The sequence below is a fragment of the Vombatus ursinus genome, unplaced genomic scaffold, assembly GCF_900497805.2.
Source record: "Vombatus ursinus unplaced genomic scaffold, bare-nosed wombat genome assembly UNPS02014786.1, whole genome shotgun sequence".
NCBI classification, from domain to species: Eukaryota; Metazoa; Chordata; class Mammalia; order Diprotodontia; family Vombatidae; genus Vombatus; species Vombatus ursinus.
Genome location: NW_020954564.1, coordinates 45,824,861 through 45,845,752, shown reverse-complemented (window position 1 = coordinate 45,845,752; position 20,892 = coordinate 45,824,861). Strand labels below are relative to the sequence as shown.

The 20,892-nt window shown below is 38.1% G+C and overlaps 1 protein-coding gene across 4 annotated transcripts in view; it reads left to right on the top strand.

Annotated features, from left to right (window-relative positions):
* Positions 1 to 20,892, top strand: part of LOC114047022 (DENN domain-containing protein 1A-like) — a 702,955-nt gene that overhangs the window by 106,509 nt on the left and 575,554 nt on the right. The window contains exon 1 of one of the 4 annotated variants that reach the window (XM_027867674.1): positions 20,023 to 20,094. The exons of the other annotated variants lie outside the window; for them this stretch is intronic. Within the exon in view, the coding sequence (XP_027723475.1) occupies positions 20,025 to 20,094 (70 nt within the window). The 5' untranslated portion in view covers positions 20,023 to 20,024. Of the gene's footprint in view, positions 1 to 20,022; positions 20,095 to 20,892 lie in introns of those variants that run through there. 4 annotated transcript variants of the gene reach the window in all.

The following is a 20,892-nucleotide window of genomic DNA, read 5'->3' as shown; positions in this document are numbered from 1 at the left end:
GAACCAGGATTGAAACCCATGCCTTCTAACTCCAAGTCCACTTCTTTTGCTATATATTGTGCCATCTTTTTCTTATGCATGTGTTCTTAAAGGTTTCAAGGGAAGTACAACTGATAGTTGTTGCCCGCTAGAGTTGTTTTGAACCTAAGAATTCCATGCAAGGCAATGTGACATAGTGGAGAGAAGCCTAGCCTTGGAGTTAGGAAGCCCTGGGTTCAACTTCTGCCTTTGATTCATACTAGCTACATGACCATGGGCAAGTTACTTTACTTTTCATTGTCCCAGACAACTTGCAAAGACTATAAATTATAAATGGAGTTGCTGATCTATATTGGTGATAAGACTTTACATGCTGGATATACTTCATATTGATGAAACCACAAGCCCAGACTCTCTTCCCCATTAGTTTTTCTACTCCCTGTTATCATTCAATGAAGACCCAAGTTTTCCTCATTCCGCATTATGGGATCATCCTAGTATTGTTTAGGGACTTTCCAGTTCATCTAGTTCAATCCCTTAATTTTACAAATGAAGAAATGGAGACACAGAAAGGGATAATTGACTTTCTCTAGGTCACATGGGGAGATTATGGTAAAGTTAGAGTTTGAACTTAACTTTTATACTCCCAAATTCAGTGCTTTTACCACACCATAGATACCAAATTTGGGGAACAGGGTATTAACAGAGAGTTAGAAGTTAAACCATTCATTCATTCAACATAGAATTGCATTTATAAGTGCTTGCTAGATTCAAAGCATTGTACTTTGTGCTGAAGGTGATACAAAGATGAATAAGACAATTCTTGCATTATTATTTATAATTATTAAGAATAACTCACATTTAGATAGTGCTATGTGATTTTAAAAGTGTTCCTTACAACACTTTTAAACCCTCACAGCACAATACTTATCCTTTGAAATTTGTAGATAGTACAGAGGTTATCCCCATTTTACAGATAAGGAAAGTCAGGCACAGAGTAATTAAGTGTTTTGTCCAGGATCATACGGTTAATATGTTGCGTAATCAGGTTTCATATTCATATCTTCTTACTCCACGACCTTCATGGAACATAGAATGAGGGTGATAAGTGAGGGCGATACATGGACATAGAGAAATTAAATGGTAATTAGACATATAATTTATAAGCAGTAAAAAAGTGTTCTGAGATGAAAGGAAGCAGTCAATCAATAATCATTTATTAAGCACTTCTTAGGATCTAGGTGTCATCTCAGGTTCCAGGAATTTAAAGACAAAAATGCAATAGCTCCTACCCTCAAGAGCTGTTGAATTGGCATTTTACCTTTACCTCCCTCAGGATCCATGTCTTCTGCCCAGCTAGATCATGGCTTGGGTTCACCCTCCCAGAGGGATCATTTCTGAGAAGATTTTGTTTGTAGAAGACTCCTGTTTCTGCCAGCCTCCTCTGAGGAACCCAGCAACTCTCCTGACTTTTTGAAGTCTTAAGGCTGTTGCCAAGTCTAGAAATGTCCATCATGGGTCTCATATTATAAACTGCCAGGTCTTATGTGATCCTGACTGTGATTTCTTTATACCCAAAACGCTTCCTTCTAGATGTTTGCAGTAAGGATTTTTTTGGGGGGGGGGGGGATGTAATGCTGGATTTTGGTTCTGATGTTCCTGGGACTTTTCCTTTTGGGATTCTATTCAAAGATAAGCAGATTCTTTCTATCTTTATTTTGCCCTCTGGTTGTAATAGATCTGGGCTGTTTCCATTCATGATTCTATAAAATTTAGTATCAGCAAAATATATTCCAGAAAAAAGAAATAAAGCCAAAGAAGTATCCAGGAATCCAGTGTTCAGGCTTGCCTAACAATATATGTGACTACTGTCACATAGCTGCTGAGGGGGAGCTTCTACCTCACTAAGCCCCACAGAGAGTCCCCATAGAATCCTAACATACTAAGCAGATAGGAAAAGAGAGAATGCCAAAGGGCAGAGTCACTCTTTTTGAGGTCTACTGAGTGAATTGTTCTTCCTGACCCAGTAGTCAATTGTCTTTGATGCGGCCTCTTCCCTCTGCTGCTGTCTTGGTGACCAAGAGATTGCTCTGTTATCCCAAAACCTTTCAGCACTGATTGCATTTTCCCTGGAAGTGGCCTATCAATTAATAAACATTTATTAAATGCCTACCATGTACCAGGCATCGCTAAGCACTGGAAATACAAAAAGAGGCAAAAGACAATCCTTGCCGTCAAGAAGCTTTCGATTTAATGGGGGAGAAAACATGCAAACAAATATATTCAAAGCAAGCTACATATGGGTTAAATAGGAAATAATTAATAGAGGGAAGGCTTGCAGTAGAAGGTTGGATTTTAATTGAGACTTAAAGGATGGGGATGCCAATAGTTGGAGCAAAGAAAGGAGAATGTTCCAGGCATGGGAGACAGCCAGGCATAGGGGACAGAAAGCATGCTGGGAGCTGAGAGATGGGCTGTCATGTTCATGAAACAGCCAGGAGGCCAGAGAAGCTGGATGGAAGAATATGTGTAAGGTGTAAGAAGCCTGGAAAGGTAGGAGGGGGCCAGGTTATGAAGGACTTTGAATGCCAAACAAAACATTTTGGATTTGCTTCTGGAGGCAATAGGAAGCACAGGGAGTTTATTGAAGATCAAAGTGACGCGATCAGACCTGCATTTTAGGAAAATCACTTTAGTGGATTAATGGAGGATATATTAGAGTAAGGAGAGACTTGAAGCAGGTACATCCACGAGCAGGCTATTACAATAATCCAGACATGTGGTCATGAGGACTATAGTCTCTCATCTCAGCTACACGCTTGCTCTGTGGAATGCCCCTCACAGGCCCATTTCCTCCCAAGTCCCATACTCTGCACACTAATCCAAACCTTGCCATAGTAGGATCCTATGAAAGGCTTAATGTAGAAGGTGGTGCTTGAGTTGAGTTTTGAAGGAAACTAAGGATTCTAAAAGGTGAGATAGGAGGGATTACATTCCAAACATGGAAGATAGCCAATGCATAGGTATCAAGTCAGGAGATCCCTTGACATAAATGAGGAACAGCAAAAAGCCCAGGTTGGCTGGGCCATAGAGTACATGAAGGGGAATAATATATAGTAAGTCAGGAAAGGTACATTGGTGGAGACGAATAAAGGTGAAGTTTATAGCTGAGCAAGAAGAATATCATGGTCAAGATAGTCTTTGTAGTTGGCTTTAAAAGATTGTTAGAATGTCGGTGAGGATGGAAAAAGATATTAGTGTAATGCTTATCTCCCATATTGGAGAAGTATTCACACTGTATGATGTATGGCAGTATTAGCAAATATAGGACATGTAGGACCTATGGAATATATTAATCCCATCCTTGTTCCCTATTAAAGAATTTGTGTTGACCTAGATCAGGCAGATGGGCCTGTCCTCTTAGAATCATAAAATCCAAAGGCTAAAAAAGGACTTTATAGGTTATCTAATCTAAACCCTGTCAGGAACAGAAATCTTTTCTGCGTCAGTCCTGAGAAGTGGGCCTCTGCCCTGTGCTTGAAGACCTGTAGTAACAAGGAGTTCATTTTCTTCACAGGATTCCCATTTTAGTTTCAAAAAGCTGTAATTGGTAGGAAGTTAAATTTATTCTACTGATACTATACTATTCCAGAATGACAGAATTTCAGAGTTGGAGTGATGGCCTTAGAAGTGAGAACTATCTGTTCTCAAAAACATTTAAGAATATATATTCCACACCTTTGCTTATTTGCCTCAGTGTTTAGTGCCAGGGCTTTCTTGAGAGCCAATATCATCACCAAAGATATTATGGGTTACTCTTCATTTTGTCTCTGTTCTTCTGTTGCCTTTTCATGGTTTGGCGGTGACTATGGCTTCTTGAAGTCTGTCCCAGTGATACATGAGTTCTTGCAGGTCCTCCCAAACTGGAAATGTTTCAGGTATGGGCCTGGTTATGTATGAAGTGTACGTCTCCTCGGTCTGGAGAGGCTTATCACTAGAGTATAGACCACCGCATAATGATTTTTTTTCTTTTGACCAGAACAACTTATGTAAGGAGTGTGTGTGTGTGTGTGTGTGTGTGTGTGTGTATGTGTGTGTGTGGCCATACATGAAGCCTTTCCTGCTTAATAGAACTTGCATGTATGTTGTGCACTTGTGATACATCATCAAGGAGTTGGGTAGGTCAGATATTGAGAATGCCGGATAATATACAGATAGTCTGAATGCTGCACTGGGTTATCCAAAATATGAAAAGTATAGAGGAAGATAGCCATTATATTGGGTGTCTCCTCTCTAGAGGATTCATAGGGGAACATGGACCAGAATCACAGCATGAGAAGGTGCAGAGGCAACATGGTGTAAGGGAAAGAACATTGGTGGTATTGGCAGAAGACCTGGGTTTGAATCCTTCCTGTGTGATCTTAGGTAAGCCAGAGGCCTCAGTTTCCTCACTTATAAAAAGAAGGGCTTAGGTTGGATGATCCTTAGGATCCTTTCTCTTTCTCAGATCCATAAGGCTGTGGTTGCTCTTGCTATTGGGGGAATACCTACACTGAAAAGGGATTTAGTAAATAGCAGTGAACATTCATGAAGCACCTACTGTGTGCCAGGCAATGTGCCAAACATTATAGATACAAAGAAAAGCAAATGAGAGTCCCTGCCCTCGAGGAACTCTGTGTCTAATAAGGGAGATAACAAGGGAACAATTGTGTACAGACAAGCTATGTACAGGATAAATGGGAAAAAATTAACAGGAAGGCTTCCTATAGAAGGTGAGACTAACTGGGACTAGAAGGAAGCCAGGGAAGCTAGGAGGTGGAGATGAAGAGGGAAAGCATTCCAGTCATGGGGGACAGCCAGGGAAAATTCTCGAAGTGGAGACATAGTATGTCTTGTTTGGGGAACAACAAGGATGCCAGTGTCACTGGATTGCAGAGTATGTGAGGGGAAATAAGGTGTAAGAAGACTGGAAAAATAAAGTGGGAGTAGATTATGAAGGGCCTTGAATACCAAGCAGAGAATTTTGTATTGGATCTTGGAGGTGATGGGGAGCCACTGGAGTTTATTGAATAGGGAGATGATATGTCAGATCTGCACTATCAGTAGAATATAGTTGGAAGAACAGTAGTTTTGGAGTATCTGGATTCAGTTTTCGCCTCTGTCACTTAGACTAGATGGTTTTTAGTATCTTTTCTGACTCTAATTTTATAACTGTGATGAGATCACAGACCTAAGTGCATACATTATTAACACTTTGGTATACATATATGTTTGTATATGTGTTTACAAACATGTATACTCATGTGAATATTTATTTGCATGGATCTGAGATATGATTTGTCTCTGTACTTTTTCCATGGTTACAGATTATCACTCTTTCACCTCATAGTAATTAGTCTTTGTTAGTTTATGGGTCAGAAAAAAAAAATGACCCAGTAGTCAATCTTTTGTTGACGTACTTTCGCATTTAGCAAGGCTGGTCCTTGGAAAACAGACATACTCAGTATATCAGTGGATTGATACTTGAAGATGTCCAGCTTGGTATGACCTGTCAAGTTCTCTGCCATCATAGACTTCAAAATCAAGGCCTTGTGGTCTGCCATTATAGATTTCAAAATCCCAAGATCACTTTCATGCCATGATCAGACACCAGAGAGGTAGGAAATGAAATAAGCTTTTATATAGCTCCTACTGTGTGCCAGGCACTGTACTAAGAGCTTTTTATAAATATTATTTCATTTGATAGGAATACTTTAGTCAGGAGTATATCAAACGCATTTATGTGTTTATATATATAGCTTAAAATCTCTATGTATATAATTGTTTAGAAGTGATTTACTTCTATATTTCATGTACCATCCCTTTCTTATTACACTGAAGATTTTTCTAATATTTTGAGTATGTAGTATGATGGCATCAGTATCATGTAAAGTTTGATGGTTGGGCTCCTGGAATTTTTGTGTAGTAGCATCTATCATGCTGGATTTTATCAATAGCTCAGTTCACTGCAGTTAGCATTGGTGCTTCCTTGTGCTAGTGGAGTTTATGGACTTTAGTATTATTAGTTTGATAAAAGGAGGTACTGTATAAATATAACACCTAGACCGATACAAAGCATCATATGATGGCAGAACCACACAAAGAGGAAAAAAGCATCAGAAGATTAAAATTGTATTTGTTATTGGGGTCACAGTAAATGATACCATTTTTCAATGGAATCTTTGGGGGTATTTTTTAAAATTTGGTAACATTTGTATTTTTTTAGCAGTCATTTTCAAAGTTGTTGGTCAGTTCAAAGCCTTTTTGATGCCATTGACTTTCTATGCTGTAATCACTGTTTTAGGCACTAATCTCCAGGGATGCATAAATTATGATAATAAGTTGAGGGGGATATTGGAACTGTGGTTGTTGTAACATTATTGTCCCCTCTGGGATGATACTTTGTACGATTATGCTCTGCGGGTTGTTAGTCTGTACAACCAGATCAAGTTCCACACAGTACCACAGATGACGATTGAATATTAAATGGGTATGGGGGAGGAGGGAGCAGGCATCCATCTTAAATGATCTGATTTGAACCCTTGAAGATTTGTGAGAATAGAATGGAGATGAGAGAGAGGAGAGAGGAAAAAAGAGGGAAGACAGAGAGAGAAGGAAGGGAAGAGGGGAAGGAGGGGGAGGAGAGGGAGTGAGGAAGGGAAGAGGAAAAGGGAGGGAAGGAGTCATATAACTTCCTTCTTGCTTTTCAGATATTTCAGTGGCATTCACTATATCTGTTTGCTTGATTTTTACTTCTCACTGCTTCCTGTCATACTTTTTTAAAAAAAGTATATTGCTGTTATTAATATTACTTTAATATTTTGAAAGTTCTGTGATTCCTTTGGTGTGGGTGGTTCCTTCATTGAGAAAAATTTTAACCACTCTGCCTTAGAAGATGGTCTTCATGAGTTTCTGTGGCAAAAACTAAAAAAAAATACTTATCACCTTGAGGCCATTATCCTGGTAACGAACCTTGATTGTCCAAGTGTCCCCCAACCTTAAGAAAACCTTCAGTAGACGTAACCATCTCTTCAATCTATTGTTCCATAACACTTCCTCTTTCTCATCCAAACTCTTAGAAAAAGCTCTCTATTCACTCTGCCTCTACTCGTCTCCTCTCACTCTGAATTCCTTTGCCACCTGGCTTCTCACTGTTTCACTTAAATGAAGTTACTCTCCCTGAAGATCCAGTGCTCTTTTAGTTGCCAGATCTGATGGTCTTTTTGTCAGTTCTCTCATCCTCCCAACTTGTTTGCTGCAGTTGGTGTTACTGACCACCTTCTCCTGGATGCTCTGTCCTCTCTGGTTTTTGTGACTATTCTTTCCTGCTTCTTTTCCTACCTGCTTAATTACTACTTAGTTTCCTTTGCTGGTTCATCATTCATATCATGCTCCCTGTTGATATAATCTAAAACTGACCAGGTCTTTTTCTCTTCTCTCTCTATAGTCTTCTTCAGTTAGCTCCCATGCTTTAGTTATTATTATCTCTGTGCCAATGACTCACATATATATATATATGTACATATATATTTATATCTGTATCTATATCTATATATCTAGCCATCTCATATAAGCATCATTCCTACATTACCACATTGCCTATTGGACAATTCAAACTGGAAGTTGGCCTTTAGATAGCAGAGTTATTAGAGCCATGGGCCTGGAGTCAGGAAGATCTGAATTCAAATCTAATCTCAGACACTTACTGACTGTGTGACCCTAGACAAGTTGCTTAGTCTCTCTGAGCCTCAGTTTGCTCATTAGAAAATGAAGACAATAAGAACACTTTTTTATAGTGTTATAAGGATCAATTGGGATAATATATGTAAAGCAGTCTGCAAATCTTAAAGTTCTGTATAAATGTTAGTGATGATGATGATGATGATGATGATGATGTTTCATAGGCAAATCAAACTTAACATGTCTGAAACAATTTGTTATCTTCTCTCTACTCCTACCCCTTCCAAACTCCTCTGTTTTTGTCAAAGGCATTGCCACCCTTCCAGTCTTTCAGGTTCAAAACTTCATCTTTGACTTATCATTATTCTTCATTCCACATTTCTAGTCATTTGTCAAATCTTGCCATTTTTTGCTTCCACAGTATCTTCTGACTCCCTTCTCTCTACTCACACAGCTATCACTTCATTTGAGGTGCTCTATCACCTCTTACCTAGATTGTTGTGGCCTCCTAATTGGTCTCCCTGCTTCAATTTTCTTCCCACTCCTGTCCCAACTCCATACTGATGGCAAAATAATTTTCCTTAAGAGTGGATCTGACCATGTAACTCCCCTATTCATTAAACTCCAGTTTGCTCTGCTGTTGGCTCTAGGATTACAAACTCTTCTGTTTAACTTTCAAATCCCTCCACAACCTGGCCACTGTAGTCTATCTTTCCAGCTTCACTGGATATGGACAGTGTGTGGTCAGGCCAAATTGGTCGTCTCTGTTACTCACACAAAGCAATCCACCTTCCCTTTCCATGCCTGGAATGCATCTCTTCCTCACTTCTGTCTCGTAGAATCTTTCTCTTCCTTCAAGAGGCAGTGTAAGCATCACTACCTATATGAAACCTTTCCTCATCCCCTTAACTCTGATCTTCTCCTCTCTCATTCTGTCTTATATTTAGTTACTTTGTACTTATTTGTGTTTCTCTTTATATTTGTTCTGGATATCCTTACTTGTCTCCCTTGTTAGAATGTAAGTTCCTGGAAAATAGTGATTGTTTCTTTCTTTGTATTTGTAACCTTAGCACAATGCCTGGCACATAGTAGGTGCCTAATAAATCCTTATTAATCAATTGATTGGATACTAGGTATATTGTCTCCAAACTCATAAGGAAAGTCTTTCTCTGTTGATACCAGCTCTTATGCTTTACTGTTGTAGCCTTCACTACCCTAGGTTCATCTCCATTTTTTGATAAGGTATTAGAAAATAATTTTAATAAGAGTATTATTAATAATAAAATCATTCAGAATTAAAAGAATATAAACTCATCCTGATGCAACCATGGAGATAACTGTTGAAAAAAGTCCATTAAATATCACCCTTAGAGTGAGGTATGAAAAACAGGGAGCATAGTGTCATGAAGGGTATTCTGTCCCAAGTATGAATAGAAGATTCTCTTTGAATTGTGAAGATTCTCCAAATACTCCTATTCATAGGTGATGTTGAAGTAACTGCATTGATTCTTGAAATACTACAAATTGTCCTCAGTGGAATCCAGTCACTTGGAAAAAGGTTGGCTATCCATAATAGAAAGTCAAAATAGAAGAAAGATCTTTTATCCAGATTATAACATGCAGTTAGACAGGTAACCCATTGAATTAGTAAGTCAGCATTATGTACATATATCCAAGTTGACCATTAATGACTATTCTTTGTGACTGACCATTTAACCAGTTTTGAATCCACTTAATTTCCCTGTCATCTAACCCAGTGGTGTCAAAACTACAATAGAAATGGGGGCCATTAAACTGTATGTAATGCATATTGACTTAGAACACCACATACTAACATTATCTATGTTTTACTGTATTTTTATTTTGTTAACTATTTCTCACTTCCATTTTAATCTAGCTATTGCAATAGTACATGAGAGCGGTGATGAGTGCAATTGGACTAGGGTTTTAGCTATGTTGGTAGAGAGAAGGCTACATATCTGAGAGACATCTTGAAGGCAGACATGACCAGATGTGGTAGTGGAATGAATATGTGAGAATGAAGATTACTGAGGCTATGAACCTGAGCGATTAGTAGAATGATGGTGTCATTTACATTAATAGGAGAGATTGGAACATGGGACACTTTAGGGGAGAGAGAGAGATTGAATTTGCTTTGGATATGTTGCATTTGAAATGTGTATAGGATATTAAGTTTGAGATGTCCTCAAAGTATTTGTTGAGTTAAGAGAGAGCCTAGATCTATAGATCTGGGGTTCATTGGAATGGGAAGAGGTACTGAGATGGACCGTTACTGGGAAACAGCACAGCATTTTCAGTGGTCTGAAGCTGCTCCCTGCCACTCAAGTCTGTCTTTTAAACCTGTAGTATTCCTTAGATGATATAGAGCTGGTAATCATGAAACATCACAATCTCAGAAGAATGCAATTGCAGGTGATCCAAAGGGCAATGAAAAGGCACGTAGTAGCTATAAGTAGCCTCCAGCATTTTGTAACAATTACCTGCTGTTTCAGCTTGTTCTGTATTGGGACTTTCTGGAAGTTTTCTCTAAAGAGTCAGTGATTGGTCACTGAATTGGTCAATGAATGCTGAAAGAAATAGATCTTTATTTGGCATGTTTTACCTAACACAAGGAAGGCATGAGGGTTAACACAAGGCACTCGCTGGGGGAAAGCAGCAATCAAAGATACAACTAATGAGGTTATTATTGAATGTGATGGTTGTTCAGGCAATGACAGGAGGCAGAAGTGAGTCAGTGATGAACCTGTGAAAAGTTTTCCTCCAGATATGGGATATATTCAGATTATCCCAATCTCTCATCACTCTTCTTTAATCAATATGAGAGACACATGAGTCTTTCATACCCTCCAAGAGAAGGATAGTTCAGTGACATGGGTATGAATGTGAGTTTTATAGGGGAGGGTTGAGGTCTTGCTCAGGTACATCCTACATGATCAGACCTATGTTTTAGAAAAATCACCTTGGCAGCTGAATGGAGTAGGGAGAGACTGAGGTTCCCTGGGACAAACTAACTCACAGGGGTGTAGTGAACTCATGGGATACCTTGTATTATTTTAAATTTTCATTTGTTGGACATCAGACAAACTAATAGCATAAGGTAGTTCAGTTTCAACTTCAGATAGTGCTATATTCCTTTTGATCACATTCTCTATTGTTGAAGATATGTTTTTGTTTACTTATACTTTTAGCTTTTTAGCTTTTCAACTTCTAAAAATTTCTAATTTGTTATGTTGTATCTTTGCAAAAGCTTTATTTTGGGGGGTTGTTTTAAAAATCAAGTACTGCACAAAAATCAACAGGAAACAGGAAATAAGAATGGTGGTGTCCAATTTGATTCCAAAGTATGAGAAGGTAGGTGTGCCGGTCCAACAGGCATATACATTCCATTAGTAAGTAATTATGGCTATTTAAAAATTAGATAAAATATTTTCTTTTAAGTTATATGTATTTTTTTTCAAATGTCAATTAGATTGTTAGGACATAAATATTAAATTCTTTGGACATAACTACTTAATAAATGGAACTGGTAGGTATTTTTTTTCCCTAATATATTTTTTTTTGTGAGGCAATTGGGGCTAAGTGACTTGCCCAGGGTCACACAGCTAGTGAGTTACTATGTGTCTGAGGTCAGATTTAAACTCAGGTCCTCCTGCCTCCAGGGCCAGTGTTCTATCTACTGTGCCACCTAGCTACCCCCGATCTTTTTTTTTTTTAATTAATTTATTTTTAGTTTTCAACAATCACTTCCATATGCTTTTGAGTTTTAAATTTTTCTCCCCCTCCCTCCCCAAGATGATGCACAATCTGATATAGGCTTTACATATACATTCCTATTAAACGTATTTTCACATTAGTTATGTTATAAGGAAGAATTAGAACCAATAAGATGAACCACAAGAAAGAGGAAACAAAACAAAACAGAAGGAAAAAAAAAAGCAAATAGTATGCTTCCATCTGCATTCAAACTCCATAGATCCTTTTCTGGATGTGGATACCATTTTCCATCTTGAGACTTTTGGAGATGTCTTAGATCCCTGCATTGCTGAGAAGAGCTAAGTCTATCAAAGTTAGTCATCACGCAATGTGGCTGTTACTATGTACAATGTTCTCCTGGTTCTGCTCAGCATCAGTCCATACAAGTCTTTCCAGGTTTTTCTGAAGTTCACCTGCTCATCATTTCTTATAGCACAATAGTATTCCATTACATTCGTATAGCACAACTTGTTCAGCCGTTCCCCAGTTGATGGGCATCCCCTCAATTTCCAATTCTTTGCCACCACAGAAAGAGCTGCTATAAATATTTTTGTCCATGTGGGTCCTTTTCCCATTTTCATGATCTCTTTGCGATACAGCCCTAGAAGTGCTATTACTGGGTCAAAGGATATGCACATTTTTATAGCCCTTTGGGCCTAGTTCCAAATTGCTCTCCAGACTGGTTGGATCAGTTCACAACTCTACCAACAATGTATTAGTGTTCCAATTTTCCCACATCTTCTCCAACATTTATCATTTTCCTGTTTTGTCATGTTGGTCAATTTGATAGGTGTGATGTGGTGCCTCAAAGTTGTTTTGATTTGTATTTCTCTAATCAATAGTGATTTAGAGCATTTTTTCATATGACTATAGATGGCTTTAATCTCTTCATCTGAAAACTGCCTGTTCATATCCTTTGACCATTTATCAATTGGAGAATGACTTGTATTCTTATAAATTTGAATTAGTTCTCTATATATTTTAGAAATCAGGCCCTTATCAGAGATACTTGTTATAAATTTTTTTTTTTTTGGTGAGGCAATTGGGGTCAAGTGACTTGCCTGGAGTCACATGGCTAGTGAGTGTTATATATCTGAGACTAGCTTTGAATTCAGGTCCTCCTGACTCCAGGGCCGGTGCTCTATCCACTGTGCTACCTAGCTACCCTGGTTGTAAAAATTCTTTCCCAGTTTTCTGCCTCCCTCCTAATCTTGATTGCATTGGCTTTATTTGTGCAAAAACTTTTCAATTTGATAGAATCAAAATTATCCACTTTGCATTTCATAATGTTCTTGATCTCCTGTATCATCATACATTCTTGTGTTCTCCATAAATTTGACAGGTGAACTATTCCTTGCTCTCCCAGTTTGCTTGTAGTATCAGCCTTTATATCTAAATCATGAACCCATTTTGACTTTATTTTGGTATGTGGTGTAATATTTTGGTCTATGCCTAGTTTCTGCCATGCTCTTTTTCAGTTTTCCCAGCAGTTTTTGTCAAATAGTGAGTTCTTATCACAGAAGCTGGGGTCTTTGGGTTTATCAAATAATAGATTACTGTAGTCATTGACTGCTGTGTCTTGCATATCTGCACTATTCCTCTGATCCACAACTCTATTTCTTAGCCAGGACCAAGTAGTTTTAATGATTGCTGCTTTATAATACAATTTGAGATCTGGAACTGCTAGGCTCCCTTCCTCTGCATTTCTTTTCATTAGTTCCCTTGATATTCTGGACCTTTTGTTATTCCAAATGAATCTTGTTATTGTTTTTTTCTAGCTCTATAAAATAATTTTTTGGTAGTTTGATTGGTATGGCACTGAATAAGTAAATTAACTTAGCTAATTTTTAATATTAGCTCAGTCTACCCATGAGCAACTGATGTTTTTCCATTTATTTGGATCTGACTATTTGTGTGAAAAGTGTTTTGTCATTTTGTTCCTGGGTTTGTTTTGGTAGGTATACTCCTAAATATTTTGTGATGTTTACAGTAACTTTAAATGGAATTTCTCTATCTCTTGCTGTTGGACTTTGTTGGCAATATATAGAAATCCCATTGATTTATGTGGATTTATTTTATAGCCTGCAACTTTGCTAAAGTTGTTTATTATTTCAAGTAGTTTTTTACTTGATTCTCTAGGATTCTCTAAGTATATCATCATATCATCTGCAAAGAATGATAGTTTTGTTTCTGGTAGGTATTTCTTTTGGCTTAAGAACACCAAGATGCTTAAAAAATTACCAAGATGCAGATGTTATGAATTAAGAAAGTTTGGGAATCTCTCCAGAAGAGTGGTGATGAGGGTTTGGATGACAGCTGTGACTTTGTGAGTGTAGAAACAGCGGTGTGTGTGTGTGTATATATATATATATATATATATATATATATATATATATATATATATGTATGTATGTATATATGTATATATGTATATATGTATATATGTGTGTGTGTGTGTGTGTGTGTGTGTATATATGTATATATATATATAAAAGAGATGTTGGCATTATTCTCTTCCCATCACTGGTTAAACTCCTGGTAACCATTGTGCAACTTGATACTATCCTATTCCCTAATTGTGATGTAATGTGGTGAGTTTGGAGTGAAACTGCAATTGAGAAGTAAGGCAACTTTGACAAAGCTTTTATTGCATTGGGAAAAAACAATTTTAAGACCTAAAAGAAAGCTAGCTTGCCAGAAAGTCTTAATCTTCATTGCTGAGCCCACTTATTATGAAAATGCTACAATTCTTAATAGATTTTTGTAGTAGTAGAACTGGTGTACTAGGAACAAAGCTGAACTTGGAGTAAAAAAATCTGGGTTGTTTGTGGTGTGTTTTCTTTGGCATTAATTGGACAGCTTGTGGAAAGTCACTTCACCTCTTTAGCCCTCAGTTTCCTCATCTGTAAAATGAATGTGGTTGTACTAAGTAAACTCAAAGTCCTTTTCAGTTCTGTATTCTGTGTTATATACTTTATTTCCATTTCTTTCATTCTATTCTATGGTCCTTTTTAGTCCTAGCATTCTAGTGTTAACATTCTTTATTCTTAGATCCTTTCCAGATCTAACATTCTATGAATATTTGAATTATACTAACAGTTGTGTTCTGAACTTCTGATTATGAATAAAGTTCCAGAAATTTTTTAAGTAGAGACAATATTAGTTGGAATAAGTATATGGTTTCCTAGGGTGACTGTTTTGAAGAACTGTATTTGTTTAGATGAATAAATTCTGATTTAACCAGTTTAAGTATTTTATGTAATTGAGTATATAATCTGTGACTGTAAAATAGCAAGAAAGGGTGTATGTAACTCAGTTATTCTTGACCTCATTTCCCTTATATGTAAAATAAAGAGATTAGACTAAATAAATTGAGGCAGCTAGGATCAGGAGTCAGGAAGACTGAGTTCAAATTCAGCCTCCGATATTTATTAGCTGTGTGACTCCAGGCAAGTCACTTAAATGCTGTTTGCCTCAGTTTCCTCATCTTTAAAATAGGAATAATAGGGGCAGCTAGGTAGATACTCACTAGCTGTGTGACCCTAGGCAAGTCACTTAACCCTCGCCAAAAAAAAAAAAAAAAATTAGGGATAATAGTAGCACCTGCCTCCTAGGGATGTTGTATGGATAAAATGAGATAATATTTATAAAGTGTTTTCTCATAAGGCACTATATAAATACTAATTGTTGTATTAGTTCTTTAATTGATTATATATATATACACACACACACACACAAATGTATCTGTATGTAAGCACACACTTAACTATACATACTTAAGAAACAAACAGATTTAAAAAAAAATATGTGGTTCTATTGGTTTGGCCACTCCTACTTAATACAGATCTGACCCCTCAGTGCCTTCAATGCTCTTTGTGAGTTCCTGTGGCCAAAAAAAAATCATTACCTGATGGCAGCTTCTCTGGTGTGAACCTCACTGCATTTATCTGAACTAGTCCTCAGATTGATAATCTATTTTGCGGCCTATTCTCAAAGCCTTTTGATTGTAGGACTTGCCAGAATTTGTGTGCTATTGGTCTAGCCTTCTAGAACCCTGTGGCATTTCCATGTCATGATGTGTCTTCCGAGGAGGATATTATATATTAAAAAAATTTAATTGTTAGCTTTAGTTTTTTTAATTGTCTTCATTTCCAAATAAAACTCTGCCTCTCTCCTACTTGAGAGTCATCCTGTCTAACAAAGAATAAAAAAGAAAGAGAGAAAAAGAGCAGTTAAGCACAACCAAACAATCTATCAACTGAGTCTGACAGTATATGCAATGTTCTTTACCCATAATCTTCCGTTTTTGCAAAGAAGGGAGGGAGGTACATTTTTCATCTCTTCTTTGGAACTCAGCCTGGTCATTATAATTGCATCATAGCATCATTTAGTTTTTTTTTTTTTGTGCTTTTGTTCTTTCCATTTACATTGTTATAATCATTGTGTGTATAATACATATACATACATATATGTATGTGTGTGTATAATACATATACATACATATATGTATGTGTGTGTATAATACATATACATGCATATATGTATGTGTGTGTATATATATACATATATGGTTCATGTATTTATACACACGCACACACATATTCCTGCTTCTGCTTACATCACTTTGCATCAGTTCATATAAGACTTGTCATTCTTCTCTGAGGTTTTCATATTCATATTTTTAATTGGCACAGTAATATTTCATTATATTAATGTTGCACAGTTTCTTTAGCCATTCTCTAATTAATGAGCATCTAATTTATTTCTAGTTCTTTGCTACTACAAAAAGTGCTGCTATGAATATTTTGGTGAATATGGGTCTTTTCTTTCTTTGACCTTCCTGAGGTATGTGACTGATAATGGAGTCTCTGGTTCAAAGGATATGGGCATTTTAATTACTTACTTTAATTGGAGAAGAACTTTGGTGGAGGCATAGCAAATATATTTGAATTTATCCAACCAAATGAGTATTAAAATTGTCCCCTTGGGAGAATTTCTTCAAACTGTTACTTAAACTGTGTTGCTACTAATTCAAATACTTCTAGAACTACTCTCTGAAGCTGCCTTCATTTGAAACTATTTTACAAGCCATACAATGTTAAAAAATAATTGCTGACATTTTTATAGTATTCTACAGTATATTCCATAATAATAACAAAAACACTGAACTAACATAAATCACTTAAGATTTGTAAAGTGCTTTACAAGCATTGTTTTGTTTGATTCTCACAACAGCCCTGCTAGGGAGGTGCTATTATTATCCACATTTTAAAGATGAGGAACTGAAGCTCAGAGAGATTCAGTGACTTATCTGGGGTCACATGGATAAACTGCTGTTACTAAAAATGCTTGTTTTATGACTTCCCTTAACATTTTGTTTATATTTCTCTTTACAGGATCATATTTTGCCTTCTATTATTTTTATTCAGTTGATTGGTTGGTTAGTTGTTGTCTTTTGTTCTCAGAGAGGACCAAAATGATACCACTATAGTAGAGACAAGCCACAGTGTATCTGACAGTGACTGATTAGACCAATATGAACTCGCAGTGCTATACCACAGGTTGGGCACAAATAGTCCAAGTGAACATTTGGGGTGAATTCTCTAAATTTGCATCTCTCTCATTTCTTTTGAGCTACTTCATCAACCTCATCATCAATGTGTACATCCCTGGAAAGTATACCGCCAAGATAAATGAATTTATCCACAGTATTCAAAACTTCTCCATTTGCTGTAACCGATGGTTCCCTGTATGAATAGTGTGGTGCTGGCTGATGGAGCACCTTTATTTTCTTGGTCTTAATTGTTAGGCCAAAATTAGCACAAGCAGCAGAGAAACGATCCATATTTTGTTGCATCTCAGCTTTAGAGGCTGCATTGAGTGCATAATCATCTGCAAAGAAAAAATCATGCACCAGCACTTCCTCCACTTTGGTCTTGGCTTGTAGCCTTTTCAGGCTGAAGAATTTACCATCAATGTGATAGCTGACCTTGATGGTATATTCATCATCTTTGAAAGCATTTCACAACGTAACTGAAAACATCATGCTAAAAAGCCTGAGAGCAGGCATCCAGCCTTGTGTCTCTCCATTGGTATTTGGGAAAGTACAAGAGCATCGTCCATTGTCCAGATCCCAGGCAAGCATGCCATCATGAAATTAACATACAATACTGATGAACTTCTCTGGACATCCAAATTTTGACATAATTTTCTGTAAGCCCTCATGACTGACAGTATGAGAGGCCTTGGTGAAATCTGCAGAAGTTGTGTACAGATCTCTGTTCTGCTCCTGGCATTTTTCCTAGAGTTGTTGGGCAGCAAACACCATATTGACCATTCCTTGGCTATTTCTGAAGACACACTCGCTCTCAGGTAGATGATCATCTTCTAGGTGAAGGATCAGCCTACTAAGGAGGACTCTGGCAAGAATCTTGCTGACTAAGAGGGAGATGCAACCCCCTTTCCACCATGATTGTCATAAGACAATCTATTTTCTTTGCCTTTATAGAGGTGGACAATGGAAGTATCTTTGAACCCCTGGAGGATAACCTCCTCTTACTATATAACCCAGAAAATTTCAGTCAGCTTTTGTATGAGCAATGGACCACCCTCTCCCCCAACTTGTAAATCTCAGCTGGAATAGAATCAGCCACAGGGGAGGAGCCTAATGGCATTCAAAACCTCTTTTTCAGGTGGAAATGTATCTAGAGAGGGATTGACTTCAACCTGAGGTAAATGATCAATGGTTTCAGCATTGATTGATGATGGTCTGTTGAGAGCAGTATGGAAGTGTTCAGCCCATCTCTCCAGGATCATATCCTTATTATTAATTGCTGTAGCTCCATCAGCACTGAGTAGTCGAGATGCACTTTATGTCTTTGGCCCATAAATAACCTTCAGGGCATCATAAAAATATTTTGGATTTTTAGCATAATGCTGAATTTCATCTACTTTTTTACTGAGCCAAGAATCCTGCATCTCTCTAAATTTTGCTTGAACTTTACTTTTGATGGAGTTAAATAGTGCCTTCTTAGAGGTGGGTGAAGTATCCTGCTGTTAAATCCTGTGGAGTTCTTGTTTTTCATTTATCAGCATCTGAATTTTCCCATCATTTTCATTAAACAGTCTTGATGTTTGCGAGTATTCTGACCTAGATGAGCAAATGCAGTGCTGTATGCCAAATCTTGAAAGTTTCCCACTTCTTTTCTGCTCCACTGTTGCCAACCTTTTGTTGGCTCAACTTTCCCTCCAAGTTAGCAACAAACTATTCCTGCTCAGAGAAGTACTCTAATCTGTTGACAGTAAGTCTTCTGGTAGTCATTTTGCCTTGGGGCCACTGCCTTTGTGGAATGCAAATATTTAGCTTGTAGAGGGTAAGTCCTACGATCAGTCCGACATTCTGCACCACACATTGCCTTCATCACTTTCACATTCTGTCTTTCTCTTCTCTTTACAATCACATAGTCTATTAATGGCTAGGTTTGCTATGAGGGTGAATCCATGAAGTTTTATTGTGTTTAAGTAAATGGAAGATGGTATTGGTGATGAGAAGGTCATGAGATACACAAGTCTTCAGTAGTAAGTGACCATTGCTGTTGCTGTTTCCAACTCTATTCCTCCCAAGGACTCCCTGACATGTCTGGTAGTCTGAGCCTACTCTAGCATTGTATATGATTTGTCCTTCATTCTTGAAGAGGACCATGACATCAGGGAGATGATGACATGACTTATAGTTGACTTTGATTTGAGTGAAGAAGGGCTGTGCAAAGTCACCAGCCTCATTTTCTCCTCCAGAGTCCTCTGGGTCCAATGGCCATTGATCAGGATAACCAGAGATGGCCCAGGATGCAGTGGGAGATCACAGTCCTTTTTAAGTTAAGGTCTTTTCAAGTTCTCACTTTGAGTGAAGCAATGCCCATTCAGTGAATAGGCCTCTTTAAGAACTGAGTCAAGGGATGGTCCCTTTAAAAAAGAAAATTAAACTGGGAGAGGAAAACCTCTGAGTTGCTGGCCAAAAGAGAAACAATTATTATTTACATTAACTCTAGGAGCTAGGAGGGCCCCCAAAATAACTGTTAAGTGGTGCTTGGGCAGGGACCTACTGTTATTCAATCCATGAGATCCAGAGTGAATTGAGTTTAAGCCTTGGTCTTTGAGAAAGAAATCTAGCCAGTAAACCCCAAGTTAACTAGGTAGCTTTTGGCCATGAAAATTTACCTTCCTTTGGGCAGAACACCCTCAGGTAAGGAGAGGAGAGGAGAGGAGACAAGAGGGGAGGGGAGGATGAGCTGAGTTGCCCAAATGGAACCGGCCAGCTGGGTCCCCATTCAGGCAGCTTGGACTACTCACAGGTTGTGGTTTGTCCTTATTCTCGAAGTCATGTCATCATCTCCCTGATGTCATGGTCCTCTCTGAGAACTCTAGCATTAAAGTCACCGAGAATAATAAGCATACCCTCTTTTGGCACATTGATGATTAGGGTCTCCAGGTCTTCATAAAATTTTTTTTTTTTTACCTCATCAGGGTTTGTCATCGTGGGAGCATAGGCACTGATGATGGTGGCGTGCTGTTTTACTGCGAGTGGCAATCATATTGTCATGAGCCTGTCATTCACTCCTTTTGGTAGGCATACAAGCTTTTTTGCTAGATTAGTTTTGATTGCAAAACCTACACTAGCTTCACAGCATTCCCCTTAACTGTGGCCACTCCAGAAAAATATGTTTCCAGCTCTGACTTCAATAAGCTGGCCTTCATTTGCCGGTCTTGTTTCACTTAGGGCTGCTATTTGGAGGTGACACCTGCTGAGTTCTCTCACAATAAGAGCTGTTTATATTTCAGATCTACTGGATTTTGTGTTGTCTATAAATGTGCACCCACTCCATGTACCAATGATGAGTAGAATCATCTTTTTTTTTTTTTTTTTTTTGGTTTGGCAGTGGGGTTAAGTGACTTGCCCAGGATCACACAGCTAGTAAGTGTTATGTGTCTGAGGTCAGATTTGAGCTCAGGTCCTCCTGAATCCAGGGCCAGTGCTGTACTGTGCCACCTGCCTGCCCCAAATGGAATCACCTTTGCAGAAATTTTTGTATACTTTTTTGTGTGTGTTTTCACTGCAGAGTGGGCTCCCCACCTGCCACAGTAATCAGTTCAGGGATGGGTGAGCAGACAATTTTTAGGGCATCTTTTCTAGCCTTTTCCTCACACCAGGAGTTGAGCAGTGTGGTCCTTAAAAGGCTGCTCAGACACCCAGGGGGCTGCTGAATCCCACTGCTGCTTCCAATGAGAAGATGACCCTATGGCCCAGACTGCCTGTGTGGAGCATTATGACTACAGCTCCTAGTGTCCGCACATGCTGCTTCATCACTTGACTCTCACCCTGGGACTTTGAGATAGTTAAAAATGGTAAAATGGTATGGGTGA